Source organism: Danio rerio, chromosome 3 (genome assembly GCF_049306965.1).
Source record: "Danio rerio strain Tuebingen ecotype United States chromosome 3, GRCz12tu, whole genome shotgun sequence".
In the NCBI taxonomy this organism is placed as follows: Eukaryota; Metazoa; Chordata; class Actinopteri; order Cypriniformes; family Danionidae; genus Danio; species Danio rerio.
Window position 1 is genome coordinate 6,025,204 of NC_133178.1, and position 14,797 is coordinate 6,040,000.

Below are 14,797 nucleotides of genomic sequence, written 5' to 3' on the forward strand. Positions count from 1 at the left end.
TTTTGAGTAAGATATTTAATTATCTTGTTTATGAAGACTGCAGAGTGATACATGAAAACAAATGACTTTGAATAATGTTTTAAGTATTTTGTGATATTATATGTTAAAATGTGCTCCTAAAAGTACGCGTCCCCTGCCCACCCCCACGGGTTAATAGTAAGCTAATGTAAGTTCATAATGCAAATCTTAAATTCATGCTAACCAACGAATGATCAAAGGAAATGTATTAATGTTATACAATATCAATTGATGTTTACATTAAACTGTAATTATATTGTTCTATTAAAATGATTTTTAAAAATATTTTGTCAAATAAAATATTTTTGTAGAGGTATCCACCATCATTTTGTGGCTACAAAGTATCGGTTCAGGCACCGTTCATTTTAAATGGTATCATTTTAAAAGTATCATTTTAGCACCGGTATCAAAAAAAAAAAAACGATACCCAACCCTACTATTTTAGAGATGCATAAAACATAATTCCTGCTTTCTTAGTTTGTCTAGTGCAGGTCGATCGCTAACCACCAGAGGTCGCTGGTAAACATTCACACTCCTTGAACTACATATCGGCCATGTTATGGACTACAACACCCAGTCAGGCCACACACACAACCGGTTCAAGATCCAGACTGATTAAGCTCTCACAGCGGAAGCCACTCACACAATGATTATTTGGACTATTTAAACCCCTCTTTTCCACACACATGATGCCGAGTCTTGTTAACTGTAATAGTAACACTACAACGCGTTTTCCTTGTCTTGTTTTTCCACATGGGTACAGAAACGCAGACCGCGTTTCTGTACCCATGTGACTCACCCGAGTCCACGTTTCTTATTTTCCGACAAATCAAAATCAGTTTAAAGTTGCGTCTCGCATATTCTCCGATCTGCATCGCAAGCTCCATGCATCAAGAAAGAACTTTTTAAAAGACTCCATCTTCCACGTATCAGAGAAACTCTCACACCAAGAGAAAAAGACCGACCCACTAAATCCAGGTATTTAGTCGTGCATTGAGGCTGTACTCCGTTATCAAAAAGGTGTTTTAATAATCTTGGTGGTTTTTAATAGCTGTGTGAAACTGAGCTAGATTTGCCATTCCTTTATCTAAACTTTTCATTTCCTTGTTTTCTCTGTTTTTGTTGTTATGTTTGTGTGTTTGGTTGTTTTATGTCAGACTAGTCAATCACGCTATAACCACGCTGGATTATCTGTTTTGCCTCACAGAAAAAGTCCCTTTAACGATAAACCCTTGCTACAAGCTGATTAAGTTTACTAAAACTTCTAAACGAGTAGGTATAATTCCCTTTCTAAATAAATGAATAATTTATTTGAATGAATAATTTCACTGCACGTGTCTGAATTTGTTTCAGTTTTTTTAGACTATGGCGACCTTACACCTTAGAGGTTACAAGGCTTCTATGTAGCGTGAATCCTCTCATGTTTTTTCATATTCCTTGAATCACTGAATCTCTTGTCACAATGTGAACACTTGTAAGGTTTCTCTCCAGTGTGAGTCCTCTCATGTGATTTCAGACTTCCTGATGTACTGAATCTCTTGTCACAGTGTGAACACTTGTAAGGTTTCTCTCCAGTGTGAATCCTCTCATGTGTTTTCAGGCTTCCTAACGAACACAATCTCTTATCACAGTGTGAACATGTATAAGGCTTCTCTCCGGTGTGAGTTCTCTCATGTGATTTCAGGCTTTCTAACTGACAGAATCTTTTGTCGCAGTGTGAACACATGTAGGGTTTCTCTCCAGTGTGAATCCTCTCATGTGTTTTCAGGTTTCCCAATGTACTAAATCTCTTGTCACAGTGTGAACACGTGTAAGGTTTCTCTCCAGTGTGAGTTCTCGCATGTCTTTGCAGGTTTTCTAACACACTGAATGTCTTGTTACAGAGTGAACACTTGTAAGGTTTCTCTCCAGTGTGAGTCCTTTTATGTATTTTCAGGCTTCCTAATGTACAGAATCTTTTGTCACAGTGTGAACACTTGTAAGGTTTCTCTCCAGTGTGAATCCTCTCATGTATTTTCAATTTTACAGCCGTAATAAAGGTCTTCTCACACTCAAAGCACATATGCTCTCTTACATCGGTGTGGAACTTCTGATGATCTCTTAAACCGTCTTGATGTCTAAAACTCTTACCACACACAGAGCATGAATAAGGCTTCCCCTCTGTATGAACTCGAAGGTGTCTCTTCAGCTCTGAAGTCCTCAAAAATGTTTTGCTGCATTGATCACATTTGTGTGTTTTCTCTCCAGTGTGGGTCAACATGTGTCTACCGAAGTTTGATGAGTGTCTGAAACTCTTTCCACACAGAGAGCATTTAAATGGTTTCTCTCCAGTGTGAATCATCATGTGATTTCTGAGGCTCCAGTTGTTAACCAGACTTATTCCACACTGAGTGCAGGTGACACATTTTTTGCCTTTTCTCTTCAGTGAGTGAGTATTTTCTGTGATTTTCTTATGACGGCGTGTCTCCTCCATCAGGCCTGAAATACAAATAAACAGACTGCCTTTAAAATTAATTATTTAAGAAAGTGAAAGCCACCACTAAAGTTTCATTCATCATCACTTTTGGTGTATTTTTGTAAATTTAATTTCATAAGCAAGATACACCGATCTTCATTCATTTATTCATTCATTCATTCATTTTCTTGTCGGCTTAGTCCCTTTATTAATCGGGGGTCGCCAAAACGAAATTAATCGCCAACTTATCCAACATATGTTTAATGCAGGGGATGCCCTTCCAGCTGCAACCCATCTCTGGGAAACATCCATACACACTTATTCACACACATATACTACGGACAATTTAGCCTACCCAATTCACCTGTACCACACGTCTTTAGACTGTGGGGGAAACCGGAGCACCCAGAAGAAACCCACCGGAAAGCGGGGAGAACATGCAAACTGCACACAGAAATGCCAACTAGCCCTGCCGAGGCTCGAACCAGCAGCCTGCTTTCTGTGAGGCAACAGCACTACCTACTGTGCCACCCCGTCGCCCTACACTGATCTTCCAATCATTAATTTTAAAACACTTGTTGTATAATATCAATGCTGATGCATTGATTTTTAACAAAGACTGATGCTCTGACTGAAGCTGTCATGAATGCAGTAATGATGTAAGCCCAGATTCCAGAGAATAAATCTGCACTTATTTTATCAGGAGATCCAGAATTTGATGTTTTGTTCTATTCTGAATTCATGTCAGTTTAGGTTTGCTTGTTTAAATGTACTAGGCATTCACAGATCCCGATACTTGGATCGGATATCAATTTGATACCACCTATTTTGCTGGATCGGATCTTAACAAATCGATTCAAATCCCATCTTGCACGTGCGCTATTTCCTGTGTAATTTATAAGCCAACAAAAGCCATGTAAGTAGCCTATTATAAGCAATAGAAAGTTGTCATGTGAGCCTACTAAATCTCAAATGTTCTGAAGCCATTTTATACAGTTTAATTTTAATACCATTTTATTTAATTTAATTTTATTTAATAATTTTATACCATTTTATATAGTTTAAAGGGCCATGAAACCCCCAGTTTCAGCAGGGCGTTTTCACACCTCTAGTTTGGAAAAACTCAGGAAAGTGGGTGTGTCTGGCTCTGTTTAGGTTGGAGTGTCGGGGAAAGGAAAAGGGGAAGGATTTAAATAAAAATGGGAGTTTTTATCTGGGCACGTGCTGATTTTCACCGAGGCAAAACAAACACACATGTAGGGGAGAAAGACAGTGACTGCTAAATGACGGTAGAATGTTTAATACCGCACGTCGTATTGGGGAGAACAACCTCTGCATTTCTCGTTAACTCAGATGCACTCGGTAGGTCAGAAAGCTGCATGTGTGTAGACTATCCTGTCACAAAATGCGGCGAAAATTAAACACGACGGTCGGCAATAGTTTGCTTGCAGTGTTCACATGTTTACACTCGAAGAGCAGCATTTACAGCAGATCTTTCAGTCCAAAATATTGTAGTGATATTAACGTAAACTCAAGTAACTTAGAAATCATATTGACTAAGGTCTGTCTTTAAACACTGAAAGAATACTGCTGACGATATGAACTATAACTTTGCCATCTGAATGAACAAAGAAAGGGCACTGATAGCACACACTTACTATATCTGTAGAGACAGGACAATCGACACCAACTAGAGATGCATCTTTTTTTAAGAGAGGTTTATTCATAAACTAGTTTCAAGAGGATCACATTAAATTAAAATTTTCAATTCAGCTTTATTTGTATAGCGCTTTTACAATGTAGATTGTGTCAAAGCAGCTCCACATAAATGGTCATCATAACTGAAACAGTGTAGTTTTTAGTGTTTAAGTTCGGTTCAGTTCAGTTTAGCTTAGTTCAGTGTGATTTAAAATCATTACTGAGAGTTCAAACACTGAAGAGCAAATTCATCGATGCATAGCTCTACCAATCCTGAACCATGCGAGCCAGTGGCAACAGCGGAGAGGGAAAAAAAACTTTACCTGATAGGAGTGAAGAAAAAAAACCTTGAGAGAACCAGACTCAGTTCAGCACGACCATTTTAATTTCTCCGCTGGCCAAAAGTCTTGTGCAGAGCTTCAGTCACCGTGGTGTACACATGCTTATGATTTATCACGGCCGGTCTTGTATTAGCTAATCATTATCTTCAAATCTTATGAGCCGTAAGCTACAATAAATAACCACAGTTTTCAGTCCATTTTATCTTCGTTCAGAAGACCAATCAGCCTCCGACTGCGCTTGAACAAACTAATTCAAGCTCCACATCAACGAACATCAATTCCTACCTGCATATCCATCATTATATTCATCATCATCATCCTCATCTGCTGCTCCTGAATTATTACGTCCTTCAACGACACACCGACATCTTCAACAAATCAAGACACTATGAACAACGAAAATAATAACATGAATTTTCCATAGCCTTCGTAAGATTTACTGATGTAATTTGTTCTGTATTCTCCTAAAGGAGACTTGAACTGAATGATTATATGGCCAATTTCGCCGAGCTCACGCTCTCCTATGGGGGCACCCACTTCTACACTTATCACAAGTTATTTTCTGCCAAATGTGCCTTACGTTACCCAGTGGAATCAGTGTCCCTACTGGGGGGCTTTGGACACTGAGCTCCACAACCGGGTATTTTTAGGACGCTGCCCGCAATTTAACCTGTGCGGTCTGCCACTCCAGTCTGCACTACACTACCTCCTTTCCTCTGACACCCCTCCCTCATATTCAGCTCAACCTTCTGTTAAATCCTCTTGCTACATTCCTCGCCCCCCCCGCCACAATATTCCTTCCCTTCTGTCAGCTTCTCTTAAACCCCCCTCCCCTTTCTAGCCGCAACATCTGCCAAAACTTCAATCTTGTTACATGCCAAAAGATGCCCTGCAGATACCTCCACCTGTGTTCCTGTGTTGCCTCAACATGACCACCCCAATTGATTTCCATTTCAAAAGACCAATGTTCTTCAGCCCTCTTTAAACTCTACCCAATAGTCACAGCAGCCATCCTGTGGGGGGATAAATGGTCCACATCTAGCTTTTTCGTTCACTGCGACAACGAAGCTACCGTACACTGCATTAATAAAGGGCGTTCCCACTCCATCACTTACTCATTCCAAAGACCCCTATTTGGATATCTGCTGAAAAACAATTTATCATGATTGCTGAACATGTACCTGCTTGCAAAAAACCAAATTGCTGAGTCTCTCTCGTTTCTCTTTCGAGAAATTCTGGCGACTGGCCCCGGAGGCAGACCCCCACTCAACGCCTGTCCCTCCATATTAAGAAACGATATTGCCATAAACCACCCCCATTTAAAACACCATCAAACTTCCCTATCTCGTATTCCTACAAGCAGTAGCTCCCAGAACCCTCAATTCATACCTCACAGCATGGAATTCATTCAAACAATTCCACACCCTCCATCAATTATATTTCCCTGATTTTTCCCTTCTCTCCATCACTTCCTTTATTTCACACCTTCACACTGCAAGACACTTACAAGCTAGTTCAATAAAGAGCTATCTCAGTGGGATCCAATTCTTTCATAAATTGATTTACGGGTCCCCTCCCGATACTATCATAAATTCGCAAACCTCCCTCCTTATCAAAGGCATTCAAAAAACCTCTGATTCTAGAGAACCCATCACACTCAAAAACCTTACCTCATGCATCCTAACCCTACATAAATGTTACATTTCTTCCTACACAGCCTGCACCTTAGATGCTATGTTCAACCTAGCCTTCTTTGGTTTCCTTAGATGCTCTGAATTAACGGTTAGATCCAAATTTAACCCTTTACTTCACCCCACTATCTCAGATCTAGCTTTGCAAGACAAGGAAACCATTTCTTTCCTTATTAAACAAAACAAAACAGATCAATCCCATAAAGTACACTTAATTCTTATTTTTAACATACCTTCCCCCACCTGCCCTTTCCAAAGCCTACCTAAATCTAAGAGGATTCCAGGACGCTAACCCTCTAGCCCTGCTTTTTATTGATGATGCTAATCGTCCAGAATCTCAGTTCTGGTTTCAAAAGCACCTTAAAGAAAGTCCTCCGCCTCTCAGGCTTTTCCCCAGAGCCTTTTTCCAGCTACTCATTTAGGATTGGCGCAGCCACCACAGCAGCCTCTAATGGGCTCTCCCACCATCAGATCCAGACTCTCGGTCACTGGTCCTCTGAAGCTTTCAAATCCTACATTCGCCTTAGTAAATACCACCTCAAGGAAGCCCAGCGAGCCCTTACCAACCCCCAAGCCCCCCCATACCCGGCTACGACTCCTGCAGGTGTCTAACAGAGCCTCGACTCTCGTAAAAGTCATCCAAATCACCCCCTGCAGAAGTCCATTGTCCTCTTCCTGACATCCTCATATGATTTAAAAGCAGACTCCCGCAAGTGCCGTTGCGAATCTCAACTTCTGCAAGAGTCATTCATAGTTATTTACAGATGTTAACGATTGTATTTGTATGCATTTTGATTATGTGCGTGTGTTTGTGTGTGTATAATATTTGTACATGTTCCCTAGTTCCAGCTTTCTCAACCTTTCATTATTCTAACCCTACCTTTCACCCTCTAGTTCCTTTCCTCACTTCTAAAATCTACTTTCAACTACACTCTATTTCCAACTATTCCTCTACTCCTGTTTAGACACTACCCCCAAGATCTGACTGCTGAAGGGGTTCCTTCGAGCTCCAACTCCCGCAGGAGTTACCCAGAGTCCTCTCTTCTACACTCTAATTCCAACAATCTCTCTTCTCCCGTTTAGTCACCACCCCCAAGCTCTGACCACCGCAAGTGTTCCTTCGAGCTCCAACTCCCGCAGGAGTTACCCAGAATCCTCTCTTCTACACTCTACTTCCAGCTATCTCTCTTCTCCCGTTTAGACACCACTCTCAAGTTCTAACCCCCTAGTAGTCCCTTCGAGCTCCAGCTCCTGTAGGAGTTAGCCAGCCCTCTGGCTCCACTCCCCACCAAACACGCCTCACGCCTCTCACTTAGGATGTTGCTGGGCGATTAAACTCTCAGCTTCTCTTTTAGCACCCAATCCCACCAAACTCCTCCCTAGCCCTCCCTGCCAAGCGTCCTACAGGAGCCTCCCTTTTACCCATCTTACCACATTATGTCCAGCTCCCTAATATAGCTCCAGTCTCCTTACCCTTCATAACCCTTTTTATGCAATGCCTCCCGCAAGAACCTCAGTGGTTAGCACTGTGAACCTCACAGCAAGAACACTGGCGGCCTTGGTCCCGCCAGGCCGGTAGGCATTTCTTTGAGGTGTTTGTACATTCTCCGTGTCCGCGTGGGTTTTCCCTGGGTTCTCCGGTTTCCTCCCACCATCCAAAGATATACAACATGCATAACAATCAAGCACTTGTCTAACCCCTTTTCTCACGTGTTCCCGTAGCTACCGCAGCAGGGGAGTTTTGAGTTCCACTGTGCTCAGGCTCCCCTCTCGCTCTGCCAATGGGAGGAAGCCCCGGGCTCCAGGATTCCTTGAGCTCGGGGCTCTCTCCCGGGACAACATGCCAAACAAGCTTTTGATTGATCATCAGCTAAGTGTGAACTCTTGAAAGGAGACGACCAAATCTGGATTTCACAATTTCCAGATGCGATAAGCTCATGAGTAAAAACTGTTCGTTACAAACGTATTTCTGCTGCGTGTACTGATCCACATGTGAGTCCAATTGTGCTCTTATAACGTTAGCTGGAAATAAAAACAAAACCTTTGCTGCAGCACATCATGAAAGCAACACTGACGACCCGTATCTCCAAACAATTCTTATTCTTTTCCCACTTCTTTTGGCAACATAACGTGGCGTCTTTCTGCCGTCTGAACACTGTTTTAGGTACAAATACGAATTTGCTCAAAATAACGCCAAAACCAATTTTCACTTTTTAGTGAAATATGTGTCCTAATAGTGTTTTTAGCAGTGTGGGACACATATACGACTGTCAACAGCTCAAAAAATGTGTTTTGGTGTTTCGTGACCCTTTAATGTAAAGCACAAATAAATATTCAAGTGGTAAAATTCATGTTCAGTTAAGCGCTTCCCTCTGCTGCTTCTGTCTATCATTGTCCATTCATGTACTATTCAAACTGTTTGCCGTGTTTATGACAACAAAAAACTTTCCACAAGACTATTTGCTACTGTTAGTTTAAATAATCAGTGGAAAAATGCATTTAGTCTAGCATTTAATGGCTTTATTTTGATCTGCAAATAGGAGTTCATTGATGTTTCTAAATCATGTTGTTCTGTCTGTTAGACCAGCAGATGGCATTCGCAACACTGGAGTAGAGAGGGTTATCACCATCTCTTCACACCCAGTGTAGGCCTACCTGTAATTTTTAATTAGAAAAGGCTCAATAATGCATATGACAGTTTCTCAACGCACACAATCTTCCCTTTTTCTGCTGTTTTGGAAATGTTGTGCAAATACCAGAGGGCTGAGCGCTGTATCTCAGTGATGCATCAATCGCTTCATTCACGCACCGGCTGCACAGACGCAATGTGCATTGCTCCTTAAGATTATTCTCACAATGAGTCTGTTCTCTCATCCTTCTGAGCGAGATTATTCTTCTGAGGGGAATACTTTCAGTGCACTGCGAATAGTTTGTAAAGCCTGCCTCATTGTGGTCAAAGTACAGTGCATCCAGAAAGTGTTCACAGCGCTTCACTTTTTCTACATTTTATGTTTCAGCCTTATTCCAAAATGGATTAAATTCATTTATTTCCTCAACATTCTTCACACAATACCCCATAATGACTATGTGAATTTTTTTTTTTCTAAATGGTTGCAAATTAATTAAAAATAAAAAAACCTGAAGAATCGCATGTACATCATGAATAGTTGTACACACTACAAACGTACCGCGCCAAAGCCCAAGTAAACTCAGGCCCACCTCCTCCAAACGGGCCAGGGCCGGCCAAGTGAACTGTGCTTGAGCCCGATTCAGCACACTCACACTTCTCAAACGATCCGGGAAACAGGCCTGGGCACGGTACAAATGGCATAGTTTGAGTAGACCCTAACAGAAAATGATTTAGCCTAATATAGGCTACTCTGAAACTGAGATTATTTCACTGTCATTTTATTTATATTAATATTTTATTCAACAGACCAGTTTGTGTTTTGGCGTTGAAGCATATAAGCGGACATTATTAACGTCGAGTTTAGATGAGGGAATGTTTATTAAGTGAAACTGGCCTCCGACAGTTTAGTTTAGTCTGCATCAAACCTGCAGGAAAAAAAATCAGGCTGGCTAAAAGGCTGGCTATTTCACCAACGATAAGAGTCAATAGTGGTAGCCTATTACAGATTTCAATAGAGGTGTGAACCTATACTGGTCTCACGGTTCGGTTCGGTTATGATTATCATGCCATCGATTCGGTTCAATTTGATATCTCGGTGCATTGATGATGCTTTCCATATACAGTGTTATATTTTAGGGGGGAGGCTATAACAAGCTGTCTGTAAACACACAGCACCACACTGTCTCTCATTCAAACACATACACAAACATAGACAGCACCAAACAAACAAACACGCACACACACACGCACACACACACACACACACTTAAGCCCTTGCAACAGGGAGAGCTCACGCTGAGCGAAGCAGAAAAACGAAAAAAAAAAAAAAAAAAAATGAAAAAAATAAGCACTTTTCCGACGGTCCCTTACTGAGAGCTCCTCTCAGCGCGAGCTCTGGCGGCTAAAGTAAACGCAGACTGCGAGGGCTTAAACGGAGCAGTGCTCGTAATGTCGAGCGAAAAAAAAGAAAGACAGCTGTGAAACATAACCAGCTTTGTCTTTCTGTAGGAAACACTTTGGATCTTTTTAGGGTAAGAGGTTTTTGAGTTATTGCCGTCTGTAACTGAATGGGTGTCAGGAAAATCGAAAACAAAACCAACTGAACCGCGCTCATTTCTGGCGCCCCCCTGGATATACAGCACTCTTAGCATTTGCCTATGGTGCCTATGCCACGGACCAGCCCTGAGTTGGCTGAGTGTTGTAAATACCAGCGCTCACCTCCCTTGCGACAGAGCGCATAGGAGATAAATGACGTCAGTACATAATAACCGGTTATGGTTATTACTGAATCGATACCGAATTGTCAGCGTCTGCATCGCGGTGCACAGAAGAAACAATTAATTTTGACACCCCTAGATTTCAAAGACAAATCTTAATATTAAAAAGGAAACATAAGCTGGATCACAACAGATCAATGTGATAACGAATGCTCAAATAATGTGGCCAAGGTTATTAGGTCTGTTATTTTTAATAAGGAAGATTTATCATTTGAGTTTATCACCAGAGTCAGGGGTGGACTGGCCATAGGGAGCATCGGGACATTTCCCAGTGACTGCCACAGTGACTCTGGCCTGTCGCACAGCGCTTCCGACCACAAATCTCGATTAATTGCATATTTTTAATAGTTCACTGACAAGTTTTGTACTGCAAATATGCTCATTACAAGTGAGAGACTTTGAATGTAGGGTGGATTACTTCATTTTAACCTGTTAGCCAGCACTCAATTTTGGGGTTTTACACCTACCTAACTTTAAATAGTAACAGTTCCTGACTCCAGTAAGCTACAAACACAAATTATGTATCATTGGAAAGAAGACACTTTGAACTTTATTGTGGTAAAATGAGAATTTTTTTTAAAAAAGTTCTACATTATGAAGTCATGAGTAAAAATTTTTTTTTATTGTGTTTAATTTTAGTTTTCCATAAAGAAACACAGGAAAACATTAATGTAATGTCCTAGAAAAAAATATGACTTGAAAGCCAAGTATTTCATATGTTTACATTTTAAATTTGATGAAGATAGCATGCAAAATGAGATTACTGTAAAGTTTTCTGAGGCTATGTCGATGTCCTTCTCTCCCTCACAGTCAGAGACACTTTCTCAAAAATCCTCTTCCCAAGTTAAACATTTACAGTTGCTGAATAATTTGGTCTACATTCGAAGTTTATGTATCTTTGGAAAGAAGACACTCTGGGCTTTGTTATCAATCATCTAAAGTTTATAATGCTCAAAATGAAAAAAAGTTATAGATGCTTAAGTAATGTAAAAAAAAAATTACCCCACTAAACATTTTATTATTTCATAAACAAATATGTGAAATTTGTTCTGGAGCAACAGAAAAGCAATAGATCAAAAGCTACACATCTCCTGAGTATATGTTTTGAATTTGATGCCAATATCATGCAAAATTTAATTTCTGGAATTATTTTTCTGAGACAATGTCTTGTGTTTTTTTCCCTCTCCTTGTTTGTGGAGAAGTCTGATAAAGGTTTCACTATTTTTTTAATTGTAAAATAATGAGCAGAAATGTATAGTATGAATGATTTTGCATTCAAATTAAATTACACCTTATAAATACAGTGTGTGACTCACTCAACATCATTTGGAGGTATCCATGTCGTGAGCAACGTGTGTGAAACAATAAAAAGACTCGTGCAGCCGCCTTTTCTTCTCTCCTGAACTTAAAAATATGATTGACAGAAATGTAGAAATGCTGAAATAAGATCGTCTAGGGCACACGTGTCAAACTCAGTTCCAAAAGGGCCGCAGCTCTGCACAGTTTAGTTGCAACCCTAATTAAACACACCTGATCAAACTAATTGAGTCCTTCAGGCTTGTTTGAAACCTGCAGGTAAGTGTGTTGGAGCAGGGTTGGAACTAAACTGTGCAGGGCTTCGGCCCTCCAGGAATTGAGTTTGACACCACCGGTCTAGGGGGTCGAATCAAGATCTTTTTTCAATCAATTGTGCAGCTCTAACTCAGAGTCAGTTACTGTGGTAACTTATTCTGTGAACCTAACCTGGTCAGGAGCAGGTTTTATTCTCTAAACTCTGAGTTTCTGTCAGTCTCCTCCCCTTTTTCAAAGACGAAGTGGTATTTCTTGCCTTAACCTTACGTTTCCACCCACCTATTTTAATACTCATTTTGGAGATGCGCATAAAACGATTGATTGAAACGTCATGATGCACATAACTTTGGAAAATACACATAAAAAAACATGCGCATAATTAAGTAGGATAAACTTTTATTCGATAGAAAATATGCGCCTAATCTACGATGAAAACACTTTTACTGAACAAATTCCAGTATGTGCATTAAAAAAAGGTTTGTTTTAAGAGATCATATGATGATGAAAATGTGTGTGAATGGACAAACCAGCAGGCTGAGCACATTGTAAAACATCTTAAATGTTGTTTTGCTCATTCATTCTAAAAAGCTTTAACCGTTTCAGTTTTAGTGTCATTATATTATTAATGACCTCCACAGCGTCTGGAGCGTGTCAGGAGCATCTGATCTCTGCTTCTCATGGCTTCAAACGCTCCCACGAGTTCATTGTGTGTGAGCATTGTCTTCTGAGGTGCAAGTACATTTATTAAATAAAGAAATAATTGAAGCAGCTTCTTCTACTGCAGTAAATTCTGCTTTTACTGTTGATATTTGGCGCCAGTTAATCAGGAAGTGACGATTTTGTTCTCTTTGACTCGTTGGATGGAAAAGCTGCTTTATTCGAATCTTTGATGCAATATTCCAGTTTTGCACATGAATTTAATTAATATTATTGGATGGAAATATAGCTAATGCCTACATTTCAGTCGCACAAAGAACAAAGTCATGTACGAAAATGGCTTGTCCTTTTTTAATAAATAATTAGCTTAAAGTCACTGACCTACAACAGGGACCAGTAGCCTAGATTAATTAGGATTAATATTCTTTCTAAAAACTATTGTTTAGTTCTGCTTACATTATAAATATCATGTCAACCTCTATCACTTGATCAATAAAAAAGGCAGACACACACAAGTGGACTGTTAAATTTATTAAAACTGATCAACGTGTTTAAAAGTGGGAATTAACAGAAATGCTACACGCCACTGTGGATGTCGATCATTGTCGTTATTTTAAACAAAACGTACATTTAAAAACAAAGAAATATTAGTGTAAACAGGGCCTGAGTGTGTATTTTTCGTAAGCGGATTTGCAACGGGTGGGATGCGCCCATCGTCTATCAGCCCAACCCTAATACGTACATAGCAGAGCTTGCAAACTGTGTTTTTTTGTCGACAACACGAACGTTGTCAACATAACTCACTGGAAATCCAAAATGCTTCCACACCGGCGACTTCATTGAAAGAGGAGAGGGTTTAAGCTCTGTCGGCGGGTCTCCTGCGTCTGCAGTTTAACAAGCACTTCAACAAGCCTGTTTTTTTCCCGCTTGGCAAGCCAAGCTGACGTGATATGGGGGCGTGGCAGCATCGACGATTCTATTTTTTGATTCAATAATCGAAATTGAGCATAAATTTTGATCGATTTCGATTTAGAATCTAAATCGTGACACCCTTAATATATATATAAACATATATAAACAAAAAAAACATATGTTTTAACGGTTTAACTGATACCATAATCATTTTTGCTGTGCAAAATGGATAAACCACTGACCAAACTTTGATTCTTGCTCAAAATAATAATAAAATGATACAGAAAAACACAACGAGCTGCTGACTATATATTTTGTGAATTAGGGCTTGTTATTATACAAATAACTTTTACAGAACATTAATAAATAATTATTTTTAGCTTATCAATTTTAAACACAAAAACAATGCATTATCCATTAGTTCATGCATTTACTACGATTAAGTACGAATAAATCTGTAAATCATTTATTAATCATAGTTCAACATTTATTAATGCTTTAATAAAATCCAAAGTTGTGCTTGTTAACATTAGCTAATGAACACAGATTTGACATGAACTAACGTTTACTTATAAATAACGTTAACTTTTAAATAATGTTAAAAAAGATGAATATCGTAATAAATGTATTACTAATTGTTCAGAGTAAACACAATTAATTAAAATAAAATTATTTTAATGTTACCCATAAATCTACATGTTTGATTAACAGAATTACATGACTAGCACATGAAAAATACTACAGTAATTTATAGTAAATAAGGTGTTTTTCAACCATACTACAATAAAGTGTACTTATTTATTATAGTATTTACAACTGTGTTACTGAATGCTGCAGCAGTAACTGTGGTGAAATGAGAAAATGCTCTGCATACTGTAGTAAACATGAGTTTTTACTGCAGTAAACTGTGCTGTGTTGTAATATAGTTGTTGTAAATGTAGTACAGTGTTGGTGTTTTGTATTTATACTACACTATTTCCTATAAATGACTACAGTATTTGTCCATGAGGGTGAAATGAGTGAACACAGCATTTCATTTGCCGCTA

General features: G+C 39.4%; 1 protein-coding gene across 1 annotated transcript in view; it reads right to left on the reverse strand.

The window, feature by feature from the left end:
* Positions 1-14,797, reverse strand: part of LOC108182329 (uncharacterized) — a 15,239-nt gene continuing 442 nt past the window's right edge. Inside the window, exon 2 of the mRNA XM_017354461.4 lies at positions 1-2,496. Coding sequence (XP_017209950.1) covers positions 1,418-2,491 — 1,074 coding nt within the window. The 5' untranslated portion in view covers positions 2,492-2,496 and the 3' untranslated portion in view covers positions 1-1,417. The remainder of the gene's footprint in view (positions 2,497-14,797) is intronic.